The sequence below is a fragment of the Mastomys coucha genome, unplaced genomic scaffold (assembly GCF_008632895.1).
Source record: "Mastomys coucha isolate ucsf_1 unplaced genomic scaffold, UCSF_Mcou_1 pScaffold5, whole genome shotgun sequence".
Lineage (NCBI taxonomy): Eukaryota > Metazoa > Chordata > Mammalia > Rodentia > Muridae > Mastomys > Mastomys coucha.
Genome location: NW_022196911.1, coordinates 47,976,746 through 47,991,294, shown reverse-complemented (window position 1 = coordinate 47,991,294; position 14,549 = coordinate 47,976,746). Strand labels below are relative to the sequence as shown.

General features: G+C 47.2%; 1 protein-coding gene across 2 annotated transcripts in view; it reads right to left on the bottom strand.

Annotated features, from left to right (window-relative positions):
• Positions 1-14,549, bottom strand: part of Fstl4 (follistatin like 4) — a 446,213-nt gene that overhangs the window by 196,279 nt on the left and 235,385 nt on the right. For both annotated transcript variants that reach the window (XM_031352066.1, XM_031352068.1), the window contains exon 4: positions 3,940-4,185. In XM_031352066.1, coding sequence (XP_031207926.1) covers positions 3,940-4,185 — 246 coding nt within the window. The remainder of the gene's footprint in view (positions 1-3,939; positions 4,186-14,549) is intronic.

Below are 14,549 nucleotides of genomic sequence, written 5' to 3'. Positions count from 1 at the left end.
TCTCAGCAGCTATGACAATGACAACAATAACAACAACAATAATAACAATCGTGAGATGAAAAGAAAGGGAGAGAGAAAGAAAGAAGGTTCTCTGGCAGCAAGATTTACTTTACTACCATGTGGATAAGAAGTTGAGTTCTCATGACTGTCCACCAACACTTAAAAAAAAAACCAAAAAGCTAAGGTGCTAGAGAGACGGGGCAGCAGTGAAGAGCACTTGCCACTCTGGCAGAGGATGGGCGTTCAGTTTTCAGTGCCTATAACTCTAGTTCATAGGATCTGAAACCATCATCTGGCCTCTCACCCGCAGACACAGGTACACACACATGTGTGCTCTCATACTTTTAGAACATTAATATTTGAAGGATAGAGAAGCCCAGTGAGGGTGTCGTCTACTCATTTTTTTTTTAAAAAATGTAAATGTAGATTATTTTCTTGGCTGTCTCTAGCCTGGAAGATGCCTCTGGACCCCAGGCAATCTAAAGAACATCTGCAAACACTCTGCAGGCCGAGGAGGCTGGAGACAGGCTCTAACTGCCCGTTTTGCTTCCATAATTTCACGGTTTGTTTGGAAACCCGCCCAAACATGCCATCATATCAGCCGTATAACGCAACCCCACTTTGCTCAGGGATTGCTTAGAAGGCAAGTCTGTGGGAGAGAGAGTGTGACTCCAAAACTAAGTCAGAAAAAGTACCTTTCAAAGTGGAAGGTAGTGTGCACGGAAGAACGAGATGCCTTCAAACACAAGCTCTGTCTGAAGCCAGGCAGAGAGTGCCATCCAGCGGCTGGGTGTATGACCTTGGTGGTATTTGGAGTTGAGGAAAGGAGCATCCCTCCAAAAGTCTTTCCCAGATCCTTGCTCCTGACTTTGGACAAGAGATGCCCACCTTTTGGCCCAGGAGGCCTGGGTTTGAAGCTACAAACTTGAGTAGAAGCCAGCCAGAGTTTGGGTTTAGTCTGATTTTTCACACAGGCCAATGACTCCTAAATGGTACTGTATTTTATTTAGCAGTCACAAAGAATTCTGTCACCATGGTAACTGAGGCTGATTGATAGCAGTTTTCTTATGAGCAGGGGGCTTAGAATTCTGACTCTTCTCTTTCCTCGTATGGCAAGGGCTGTGTCCCCAGCCTGTGCTTGGCAGAGCCTTCTCTACAGGGGATATAGACACAGTGCCCTGGTCCTGGCCCTGTCACAGCCCTTCCTCTTGATTCACACACTCTGGCCCCATATGAGAGACCATGTATTGGTGGCTTCTGGGAGCAGAAAAACGCCTACAGAGTAGAGTGTTCTCTCATGGGTTCTCCCAGAGAACAGAAAACGGTTGACTTTAGAAATTGTATTTTCATGGGCAAAAGTGTTTTCAAGTTTCTCACGTTAATAACTTCTTGGAAATTTGGAATGAATGAAAAATTGTCACCTGTGGTGCTCAAGCTGGTATTAAATGGACTGCTGCCATTGTGAGGCAGGGGCATCAGACAATGTGGTCTTTCACCCCTCTCTCCTTAGCCCCCACCTCTCAGTCCTAACCAGTCTCTGCCATCAGCTTCCTATTGGAGTGTTCTTCCGTGCACACTAGCTTCCTATTGGGGAAGTTCCTTGCTTAGGGCTGATATGCCATCCACCCCTATGCGTCCCTGTTAATCAGTGCCTAAGTCTCTCCAGGACACATCCTAAGGCAGTGGTTCTCAACCTTCCTCATGCTGTGGCCCTTCAATACAGTTCCTCACATTGTAGTGACCCCCCCCCCAACCATAAAATTATTTTTGATGTTACATTATAACTGTAATTTTGCTACTGTTATGAATTGTAATATAAATATCTGTGTTTTCCAATGGTCTTAGATGACCCCTGAGAAAGGGTCATTTGACCCCCCCGTCCTAAGAGGTCATGACCCACAGGTTGAGAACTCTAAAGGAATCCTGCCTGGCTCACCCCTAATGATAGGTGTTAAAAGGGTTTCCAAGAAGTCCAGACATAAGGATCAGGGGTGGAGAAGAAGTTCTGGTTCTAGGTAGACACTGTATGAAAGTGTCAGGGCTCAGTACTCACAACCTCCTATAGCAGTCTCTCTCTGCCACTAAGCTATGTGGGCTCTGAGAGGTCTCCAGGAGCCTCCTAGGCAGAGCCTCTGTTCCTACCTCTGGGCTTTCTTTGGGTTGGGCATCTCTGTGCGCTAAGCCTGTGGCCATATTAGCTGAGGAGAAGCAATGCCAGTTCGTATCAGTACAGTGGGCCAGATGTCATGCCACATGATCTTACTTTTCATAGCCAGAGCAAGCAATGATGGCCATCAGGTCCATGTTACAGCTGCAGGAGAGGACAGAGATGTTCAGAGAGGCAACCAGGGCCACACAGCCGAGACATACCAGAGCCTAGATGTAACCTGGTATTTTGGGATGCATGGAGACATTGCTCACTTGAAGGGGGGGTCTGGAGTGGAACGGCTCTACATTGGGGGTGGGGCGGGTTCCACAGAACTGGTGATACACTGCATTAGGAAGATTCAGTGCATAAATTCAATCAACACGGAGCCAGGCTCAAGACTGCCCTCGTCATCCCTCACTGCAGCAGGTTTTGTGGCCGTTGTTCTTCCCCTCATGTGAAATGAGAAATGCTGTTTGAATAACCGATGGCAGGGGAGGCTCTGCACACTCAGATGAGGAAATAAAAAACCTTCAGAAAGATGCAATTTGGGGGATATTGGAAACCAGAGAATGGAACATCAGTCTATAAAATTCAACACGGCCAATAAAGCTGGAGCCACTGGTCAAGTGTTTTAGTGCGCTCGGTTGCCGGGGAAGCGGTGGGTACAGCTGGGCAGTGCTTCCAGGCATCCATCCTCGGCTGACTGTCATCTCATTTGCATAATGCACCTCATGATTTTGAAGCACCTCAACATTAGCGTCATGATCATGGCGATGAAAGTGTCACAGGCTTAAGTGCGCCTTCCCGGAGCCCGTGCTACCACAGCCGACCCAGAACAGCCTCTTTGTTACCAGGGTGCTGGCGGCTCATGACAGAAGGGGTGGAGGCTCACATACCCGTGTGTGTTTTTCACTTAGATTGTGACCTCCCAACCCAGGCTTGCACTCTGTGGCATGTGCACGTGTCATAGGGAGCTTGTAAGGCCCAGCTCGTCACTGCAGAGTAGCTCGAAAGCCCGTGGTGGCCAGCACTTCAAACATACACACCTCTTTCCTCCCTTCCTTGCTATAGCCAAAGCAGATCTCAGACAACACTGGATCTGAGGCAGCCCTTTCACCTCTAGCATCCCCTTGCTCATCTAGGTTTGTCCAGCTGCCATGTCCTGTTTCTATAGCATAGGAAACTTAATGCGCACATGGCTGTTTTACTCATGCTCATAAGCATCTCTGCAGGCCATGGCACACACTACTCACTAAGGCCACATCCACAGAGGGGCAGTCTAGCCTCTAGCCTTTATATCCACATGCATCTGTGAGTCTCTGAGCATCTCTGTGATGGTGTACTGTGCTGGGTGCTGAGAAAACATTAATACATAAAACAGAATCCCTCCCTGCAGCACTTCCGGTCTAGCTCCTTTCTTCCCACCTAAGCCCCAGCACATGCATAGTAAACCCTTTGGTCTCTGTCTCCATAGGTGTGTTCCACTGTCTTCGCAGAGCTTCTTTGAAAAGGCACAGCATGGGATGCTGTCCATGCTCTCCCACTGGCTGGGGACTACTCTGCTAGTATCATCTGGTCATTTTAAATGCAAATGGTAACTTCCTGACTCATGAAACTCTTTTTGGAGGGATACAAGTGGTCCCTGCTGCTATTGGGTTAATGTACCAACTCTCCTCTTTACTGCCTCTACACCTAAGATCTGTGCACCCAGCACCATTGTCACTGGCCACAAGAGTATCAGAAGATCCATCACAGAACTCTGAAGCATAGAAAAGGGGCCCTCTTCCTACCTTTGAGGAAGCAGTCCTTGCTGTGTACACTGACAATTCTCTTGCCCAGCAGGCAGGCTGCACGGCGAAGCTCGCAGTGGTTCCCGTAGAGCCTCCCATCAGAGCCGCACACAGGCATGTAGCGGGGCCTGCACACCTCCAGACAGTGGCACAAGGGCTGCCCTGTCGTCCTATTGAACAGGCACCTGCTCCCGTGGCTGCAGAGTTTCTTCCCGCAGGAGGCTGACAGCCCAGGGCTGGGAAGACCTGTGGATGCACACAAACACAGAGGGTTAGCTCAGGGCTGGAGAACAGAGTTGCCAACAGTCTGGTTTTGGCTCTTTTAGGTCACGAACAGTAGAAGCACACAGGCCTTAACTTCTTCTGAGGCTGAGATGACCCAAGGTGGGGCGTGGGGCCTCTGGGTACACGGAGTCCGTGTTCCTCCAAGAAGTAGTTAGAGGAATCAAAAGGGTTGTCTTGCTGTGCAGAGCTCATTTCGTGTTTTTATGAGATCTACTCTGAACATCTCAGACACAGCACCAGTGCATCCCTGACCCCATGGGAGGGCCCTTAGGGAATACTTGTGCTTTCATGGGCTTACTTCTCCTTGTTCTCAACCAGATAAATGAAAATACCTAGTCCTGTGCTCACTAGAGGTGCCTAAGACCAGAGGACTGTTCCTATGCCCTGAGACCACTCCACAGACTAGAACTGCACCAAAATCATTATAAAACTGTTTTTTTTCTCCCATCCCTTCTTCTGTCTTTTACTTTCTTCTTTTCACCTCTTATTCCTTTTCCTTTTATTTATTTTTTTTTCTTTTGAGACAATATCTCATACAAATCAGACTGGCTACAAATTCCTGATCCTCCTACCTCTACCTCTCAAGTGCTGGCATCGCATGCATAGGTTACCACACCCATTGTTTTCTTTCTAAAGTGATGACTTACAGCCAGGCTGTGCACTAGGTCTCTGACAGGTCTTAATGATAAAGAAGATATAACTCTGCTTCTCTCTGACCTGGTCATTCTGGTTAAAGATGGAATGTGACAAAACTATGATATAAAGAAGGCCAGTGTGATGGCTTAAATGAGAACAGCCCCCATAGGCTCATGTATTTCTTTTTTCTTTTCTTTTTTTTCTTTTTTTTTTCTTTTTTCTTTTTTGTTTTTCGAAACAGGGTTTCTCTGTATAGCCCTGGCTGTCCTGGAACTCACTTTGTAGACCAGGCTGGCCTCGAACTCAGAAATCCGCCTGCCTCTGCCTCTGCCAAGTGCTGGGATTAAAGGCATGCACCACCTCCGCCCGGCGTAGGCTCATGTACTTCAATGCTTGGTCCCCAATTGGTAGAACCATTTGGGAAGGATTGGGGGTGTGGCTTTGTTAGAGGGGGTATGTCACTGGAGGTGAGCTTATGCCATTCCAAATGAGCTCTGCTTCTCTTTCTGCCTTGAGCTTGTGCACCAGATGGGAGCTCAGCTACTGTTCCAGTGCCATGTCTGTCTGCCTGCCACCCTGCTTTCCGCCATGATGGTCATGGATTCACCCTCTGAACTGTAAGCTCCCAACAAACTCTTCAATGAGTCTCTTTGGCCATGGTGTCTTATATCACAACAATTACTCTGGGAAGCTCCTGTAGAGTCTATAGGGGAAGTGTGGTAAGGATGGGGTGGGGAGACCACACCATCAGCAAGGCCACCAGCATCCTCCTCCCACCCCTGACCGGTCTTCTATAGCATGAGCTTTATCTGTGGTTAGAAGACTGAGACCCTGGATTTGGAAGCTATCACACTACTTGAGTATGTCCCCTGTATCTGACACACACCCACAAGGATCTTGGACAGTGGTGCCCAGAGCTTAAGCCCAGAGGCAGGCAGCTGTGGGATGGTTTATATCATGGGTAAGAGAGAAGTCTAACCAGAGCATAAAACTAATATTCTGCTGTAGGAGAGGAGCCCAGAGAACTATGGGATGCCTTGTGCCATTAATGACAACACAGCATGCTGGGATTTTTTTTTTTTTAAAGAACCAAAAGTTCAAATAATTACAATATGGACACAGCATTTATAGCTATGGGAATGTCTGCAATATGTTGTAATGCAATGGTCTTCCATGCTTGCTACAGCAGTATACACTGTAACCTCACCATCTGGGAGGTCAAGGCAAGAGGATGGGAAGCCCAAGGCTAGCCTTGGTTACACACTAAGTTTGAGACTAGCCTGGACTACATAACATGTGCCAAAACCAAAACCAAACACACCGACAAACCAACCAGCCAACCAATTAACCAAATTGTCTCCCGTATGCTATGCAAGACAAAATGGTTCTGACTGTCAACATTGAGGCTTCAGGCCCAGCTTCTCCTCCCCAGGACAAACATGTTTAAGGGAAAAAACAAGAATCCTTCTTTTCCTGTTTTGGGTTAAGTTTGCTTTTCATCAACATAGATTTGAAAGGGAAAAAAATCAGTTATGTGAAGATTAACTACTTGATTCAATAACTCATTTAAATTCCCCTAACCTTGGCAAGTTAAGAAATATCGACTTTTTTTCTTGCATCATAATAAACTCGAAGGTCAACATATCTCTGCAGCATAAAAGGGTAAAACAAGAGCGGGGTGTGGAAATCTTCTTTATCCGCTTGGCTGACTGTCCCCACATCGAGGCAAAGGCTCCCTCCACTCCAAAGCCACCCTCCTACCCCAGCAGCTTTTCTGTGGAGGCTGAGGAGTGGGAAGGGAAGGGTACAAAGAGCAGGCTTTTAGCAGAGGAGCTCTGGGCTGGAACCCTCCTCTCCAACCCCCCTCAACCTCCTCCAAGCCCCATCCCATCCCCTCCATCCACTGTGTTGCCCTAGGGCTTCTGATTGCTTTGCTACCAAGTGTGTTTGATTAGCAGCATTCTCCTGGGTTGTTGGGAAATGGGCCACTCTGGAAAGTGCTGGCAGCTACTAGAAGAGACTAACACAGCGCTGAAACAATCAGCTTTTGTTCCTTTCCCAAAACAGGGCAAGGAAGTGAAGCCTTACCCCTAGATACTGTTTCTATAAACTCTGTGCCAGCAAAACAGAACTGCCAGTGGGCCCATTTAGAAAAGAAACATCTCAAGTCTTTGGCGCCTCAGAGTCAGCTGGGCTGCCGCGTTCCCGGTGGCCACCCCTCTGCTCTCCCCCAGTGCCTGTCACCCCTCTGTTCTCCCCCAGTGCCTATCAGGTCGGATTTACCCTGGAGGGTCCGTCTTCTTACAGTCAGCCCGTGTTCCTTCCCTAGAACGTGTGCCCTGGCTCCAGCTTTAGGAGGCTCCACAGGGGCTTGGACCACTGTCCTGTGGCCACAGAACACTCAGGTTTTAAGGAACACAACAATTTTAAGGACAGTTTAGTGCAGTTGTTCCAATGCCAGGTCAGAGGCTGACATGGTGGTCAGAGGCGGGCAGGGTGATAGGGGTTACAATTAGTGATCGTTTGGGAGTCCATCTTAGCCTGCCTCTCCTATGTGGGGCAGGAAGGGGGTGGAAGGAGACAAAGCATGGTTGGAATATGGAGGATATATATATATTCCTGGAGGCTCCTTCTTCAGTCAAGAGACCCCTAGGGCGGCAGAGGAAAAAGAACTTCAGAGACCACCTCCTCCACCTGGCCCTCTTCTTTGAAAGGCCAGATTGTATTAAACACCACCATCCACTTCTCCATGTAAAATGCTCACACTGATTAGCTTGCAGGTGGCTTTCTGTAAACTCTCCTCTGAGGAGGTCACAGTTAAGAAAACACCTGTGCCAACCTGTGGCCGTGGAAGACAACGAGACCGCTCACCTTCTCTCTCTGTTGCGGAAATCAACTGTTGGCAAATATTTGATTCCTAATTATTTGCAATAAAGACAGAAGGAGCTTTAAAGTTCCATGCGTGTCCCTCACCAAGGCTGTGGACAGCAGGCCCCATGGGGGCAGAGCTTGCCTAGGCAGAGACAGGCATGGATGGAGACGCTGACCATGAGGTAGTTTCTTCATTAAACCAGTCCCTCATTGCCACATCCTTCCTGTCATTAAAGCAGAATGACTTCCCCACTCCTACCAGGACGATGATGAAACAGTAATGGGAAAGGTAACGGAGTGAGACTCCCAGCAACTGCCTCCAGTGTTTATGAGGACAACCGTGATGCGTGAAAAAGATCGCACACGCCTAATTTATAGTCATAAAGGAAGTCGTTTACCCAGGTTAAAAACTGATCATCTTGCCAAATAAGCTGCTTTTCAACACTAATTAAATTTACTGAACATGGGTAGACATGGGAATTGATACATTAAGGGATGGTGGTGGAGTCACACATTTATTGTACTAGTTGGTGCTGAAGACCCTCTTCTGTCATTCAGAGAGGACTCTGGATCAGTGTTACAGACCTGGTGGCCAGAAGCTCTGAGCTAGGCTGTATGAGGTGTGACTCGGTACTAGCTGGAGCCCCACGGGAGGCGGTTCAAGGTGGGTGAGTTCCAGGATAACTTCTGGATGTGAAAAAGGAGTCCGATCCACCTGTAGCGCTGAGTGTGGCTTCCTCGTAGCACAGTGTCCTTGAGAACCCACTGGGTGATTTTGCCTCCAAACTCCGGCTCCTTGGTCCTCAGCAAAATGAGTGTTCCCATCTCAGAGATGGTGTCCACGGTGACACATAGGAAAGCTACAGTTGAATGTTGCCTTCAGGAGTCGTGTTGGCATGCATTGTGATTGTGACAGAGCTGAAGAGAGTCTTTCAGAAGTGGCTAGGGCACTGAGTGGCTTCTCGTTGATGTAGCAAAATGCCCGACAAAGCAACTCACGGAAGGGAGCATTTACTTTGGCCCACATTTTGACAGTGCTGTCCATCAGGGCAGCAGAAGCATTAGGGCAGCTGGTCACACCGCATCCACACTCAGGAAGCAGTGATGGGTGCTGGCCCTCAGCTCACTCCCATCTAGTCTGGGGCCCCGGCCCACAGCGCAGTGTCGTATTCAGTGCAGGTCTTTCTACCTAAACCTTTCGGGAAACATCCTTACAGAAGGTCCAGAGGTGTGATTACATGGGGATTCTAAACCCAGTCAATGGGACAAAGAAGATCAACCATGACAGTCATGATTGCGTAAGTGCCACCATAGTAGTGAGATGAGCACCCAGGTAGGTTCCTGGTCAACTCATCTCATCATAGCCTCAGCCTTCTCTTGCTTTCCTGTCCTATCATGAAGCAGTGCAGAGACCATGCTCTTGGATTTTTTTCAGCCTCTTGAAACAAGACCACATAGAAATCTTTTGTTTATAATCTAGCTAGCCTATGGTATTCTATTAATGCAAGAGAAAATAGTCTAAGGTAAGGGGAGACCCATTCACTCTTCCACTTAGGATGTTGACTGCTGGCTGACATTTTTCCCCAGTGCTGTGTCTCCATGTCTAGAATTCTTCTCCTGCTTGGTATAGATAGTGGTCCTGCCTTTCCCTCCATTTGTCTTGGGAGTGTCTGTTCCATCGCTCAGAGCCACATCAGAGCCTCCTGATCGCCATCAGGGCTTATTCAAAAGACCCCAGGATGAAATCCTCCAACTTCATGTACATCTGTGAGGTCACAGAGATGATCTGAGGAAACCACTCACTGCTGAGCCCAAAGGAGTGAGTTGGATACAGAAGACAGAGGAGCATGCACAGCACCAAGAACCTCGAAGAATCAAGTCTGCCATCTGCTACGAACCCTAGCCTGGCTCAACAGTGGCCTCCAGCTTCTCCTGGCAGAGAAATCCATAGAGAGTACATGATCGCCATGGACAGCTAAGTGGAATGCTTGCTCATCTGTGCACTGGTCGTGTGTGTGTGTGTGTGTGTGTGTGTGTGTGTGTATGTGTGTGTACATATGCACCCATGCACATGTATACACAAGTATGCAAATTCATAAGTAGAAGCTAGAGGTCAACCTCAGGGGTTAGAGGTGTCATTCCTTTGAATATTGTTTTTAAAGAAGTGCTTATTCATTTTTATTTATGTGAGTACATGAGCATTTGCATAAGTTATATGAACCATATACATGCAGATGCCAGTAAAGGCTAGAGGGCCCTGGATACCTTGGAACTCAAGTTACAAGCAATTCTGAACTACCTGATGTGGGTGCTAGGAACCAAACCCAGGCTCTTTCCAAGAGCAGTGACTGATTGTAACTGCTGCGCCATCTCTCCAGCCCCAATTCCCATTCCCCTTTTTAAGACAGGGTCTCTCTCACTAGGGCTGGGGATATTGATAATTGGGCTATTCTGGCTCAGTCTGTCTGTCCAGGATCCTCCTGGTTCACATATGTGCCAGTGTACCTGGCTTTGGATATGGATGAACTTAGGTCCCCAGGCTTGCATGGCAAGCATTTTCCCTACGGAGCCATCTCCGCAGCCATGGTCGCATCTCATTCACAAGAAGAGACTGGTTCCGAGGAGAACTGGAGAAGTTAAATGCACACAGGAGGAGGAAGGCAGAAATGAGGTAGCTGTGCATGGCTTACTGCCAGTGAATGACCTACATAGGTGGAGGAAACCTGGATCTCTAGGCTTACCTTTCTTACTGGGATGAATCATTTGCATTGTTACTGGAGTCAATGTTTGAGTTCACACGTAACCTCACAGCCCAGGCTGTTACAGCATGGTGAAGTGCTGAGCTGAACAGAGACCTCTCGTTTAGGTCAGGGCTTTGGCTTATGTAGGGTTTTTAAACAAGGCACCAGGGTGACAGTGTGAGGCCTTGTCTTATTCCTGGGGTGCCTGGGCAGGGATCTCATTCTTCCCAAACTGAGTGTTAGCTTCAACCTCACAATGAGACTCCAGAAAAGGAGGGCCGTGGGGCTCTGATCACTAAACTTGGTTTTAGAGAAATTGCTCTTTGGAGAGGTACTATGGACAGGAGAGAGGGGGCCAGAGCCAGAGGCCCAGGCACCATGGATGTGCAATGCCACTGAGCCGTATCAGAGCTTGTCTCAGGCTTTAGAGTTTCTCTCGGCTGCCCTCAAGCAACCACACACTTGAACCTTTATTTACCAGGCCTGTGCTCCTCAGTGCTTGGTAGGTAGTAGCCGTGTGATCCAAGAAAAGCACCTTGTCTCTCTTATTTAAATGTAAACGGTGTCTATTTGTTCTTTATGAGACAGCTGAGAGGACAGAGTGAGACCATTGACCAGAGGAGATTGATATGCAGCAGAGACTGGGCCTCCTGAGTCAACAACAGGAAGAACAAATAGCTGGAAACGGGGGAGCCCCAGGACTTGTCAGACTCAAGTACCTATGGGCGTGGTGTGGCAGTGACTGGCTTTGGGAGGCTGGCCTTAAGGGAAGCAAACATACTTATATTGAAAGTATTGACTGGGCTTAGAAGGCAGACTGAAAATGGCATGCCTGATTCCCCACAGAATGCTTCCCCTGCAGCTACTCCAGGATTTGGTTGGAGCATGGCAACTCTGTCCAGCTTCCAAGCTGGGCGAGGTTGACATCACAGGCTGTCAGGACAGAGACTGGAGTTGATTTATTGGAGGGTAAACTCTGTGGGTCTCATCAGGTTCTTGAAACTCACTGTCCAAGGCAACCTTTCAGGGCCCAGGACATCAGCGTGGGTATGTGGATACCTGTGTGTGTGCACGTGCGTGCGTGCGTGCGTGAGTGCATGCGTGCGCCAGAGTGTGTGTCCCACACATGTGGGTGGTGGCTCCAGGACGGCCTTGGCTCATGTTCTGGTTCTGTTCACCGTTTTTGAGATAGGGTCTCTTACCAATCTTGGAATATACTAAGGGATCTGCCTCTGTCCACTTCCTCATCCTGCCTGGCTTTTAAAAGTGGGTTCTGGGGATCAAACTCAGATCTCCTGTTTACCAGGAAGGCACTTTACTGACTGAAACATCCTGGACCCCATCACTTAAAAAATAATCATCCCTATTGTTTACTTTAGTTAATTAGCCATGGGGCTGGGGATGGAACCCAGTGCCTTGGGCAGGATAGCCAAATTCTTTACTTCTCTTCCTCAGATCTGCATCTACACAGGCCCACTGTGCAGTCAGTTCAAAGCTTAGATCCTCTTTCCTCACCCTTTTTAATGACTCTAACGATGCCTCCTTCCCCTCTGCAGTGTGGGAGGACAATGGAAACTCTGTCTTCACTATTTCTAGAATTTTCCCCAAGCATTAAAGGAGCTCCTGGGTTCTGTCCTAGGTTTCTTTCTGGCTCTTTGCCATAAAAATGGGGAATCTGTATTCCCCAAAAGCAGGCCCTGGAGCAGGGCCTGAGGCAGCCAACTGGGGTCTACAGTCCTCAGAACACCAGGGCCCATCATGAGGTCTCTGTAGTGTCAGCTAGGCCCAGGCTCCACTCCTCAAATATTTAGAACTAGGCATAGGGGCTGCCAGAGTCAGCTGGAAAAAAAAAAAAAGCCAGGTAAAGATAAATCTGATGGCCTTCCTGTTTCTGTTTGCACCTGGAGCTGATCCCCTGCCACAGCACTCTATACCCAAATACTGCTTGCTGGTCTCCCAGGAGTGTGGACACACCTGTGAGCATAGGTAAGACCACCACTTCTGCTCAAATTCCTGTCCCAAGAGGGACCTGCTCAGAGTCATCAGGACCCAAGGAACAACCAGGGAAAGGATCTTTCTGGTTTCTGTCTACACCCAAGAGCTGACCCTGTGCCACAGCTCTCCAAATTCCAAATACCCAAATTCCTCCTGGAGAGAACTGGTCTCCCGGAGCAGGACTACTGACACACAGGCTTGCAGGAGGGACAAGCCACAGTCAGAGACAGCAAGACCAGCTAACACCAGAAATAACCAGATGGTGAAAGGCAAGGGCAAGAACATAAGCAACACAAACCAAGGCTACATGGCATCATCAGAACCCAGTTCTCCCACCACAGCGAGCCCTGGAAACCCCAATACACCAGAAAAGCAAGACTCTGATTTAATAATCACATCTCATGATGATGATAGAGGACTTTAAGAAGAACATACATAACTCCCTTAAGGAAATACAGGAGAACACAGCTAAACAGGTAGAAGGTCTTAAAGAAGAAACACAAAAATCCCTTAAAGAATTACAGGAAAACACAACTACACAGGTGAAGGGATTGAGCAAAACCATCCAGGATTTAAAAATGGAAATAGAAACAATAAAGGAATCACAAAGGGAGACAACCCTGGAGATAGAAAACCTAGGAAAGAGATCAGGAGTCATAAATGCAAGCATCACCAACAGAATACAAGAGATAGAAGAGAGGCTCTCAGGGGCAGAAGACACCATAGAAAACACTGACACAACAGTCAAAGAAAATGCAAAAAGCTAAAAGCTCCTAACTCAGAACACCCAGAAAATTCAGGACACAATGAAAAGACCAAACCTAAGGATAATAGGTATAGAAGAGAGTGAAGATTCCCAATTTAAAGGGCCAGTAAATATCTTCAACAAAATTATAGAAGAAAACTTCCCTAACCTAAAGAAAGAGATGCCCATCAACATACAAGAAACCTACAGAACACCAAATAGATTGTACCAGAAAAGAAATTCCTCCTATCAAATAGTCAAAACACCAAATGCACAAAACATAGAAAGAATATTAAAAGCAGTAGGGAAAAAGGTCAAGTAACATATAAAGGCAGGCCTAATCAGAACTACACCAGACTTCTCACTAGAGATGATGAAAGCTAGAAGATCCTGGGCGGATGTCATACAGACCCTAAGAGAACACAAATCTCAGCCCAGGCTACTATACCCAGCAAAACTCTCAATTACCATAGATGGAGAAGCCAAGATATTCCATGACAAAATGAAATTTATACAATATCTTTTCACCAATCTAGCCCTACAAAGGATAATAGATGGAAAACTTCAACATAAGGAGGAAAACTACACCCTAGAAAAAGCAAGAAAGTAATCTTTCAACAAACCCCAAAGAAGATAGCTACACAAACATGAAAGTAACACTAAAAATAACAGGAAGCAACAATCACTATTCCTTAATATCTTTTAACATCAGAGGACTCTATTCCCCAACAAAAAGACATAGACAAACAGACTGGATACCTAAACAGGACCCAGCGTTTTGCTGCATATAGGAAATGAACTTCAGTGTCAAGGACAGACACTACCTCAGAGTATCTTTACCAATCCTACATCCAAGAGAGGGCTAATATCCAATATATACAAAGAATTCAAGAAGTTAGACTCCAGAGAACCAAATAACCCTATTAAAAAATGGGGAACAGAACTAAATAGAGAATTCTCAACTGAGGAAACTTGAATGGCCGAAAAGCACCTGAAGAAATATTCACTATCCCCCATCATCAGGGAAATGCAAATCAAAACAACCCTGAGATTCCATCTCACACCAGTCAGAATGGCTAAGATCAAAAACTCAGGAGGCAACAGATGCTTGTGAGGTTGTGGAGAAAGAGGAACACTCCTCCATTACTGGTGGGATTGTACGCTGGTACAACCACTCTGGAAATCAATTTGGTGGTTCCTCAGAAAATTGGACATAGTACTACTAGAGGACTCAGCTATACCACTCCTGGGCTTATACCCAGAAGATGCTCCAACATATAATAAGGATACATGCTCCACTATGTTCATAGCAGTCATATTTATAATAACCAGAAGCT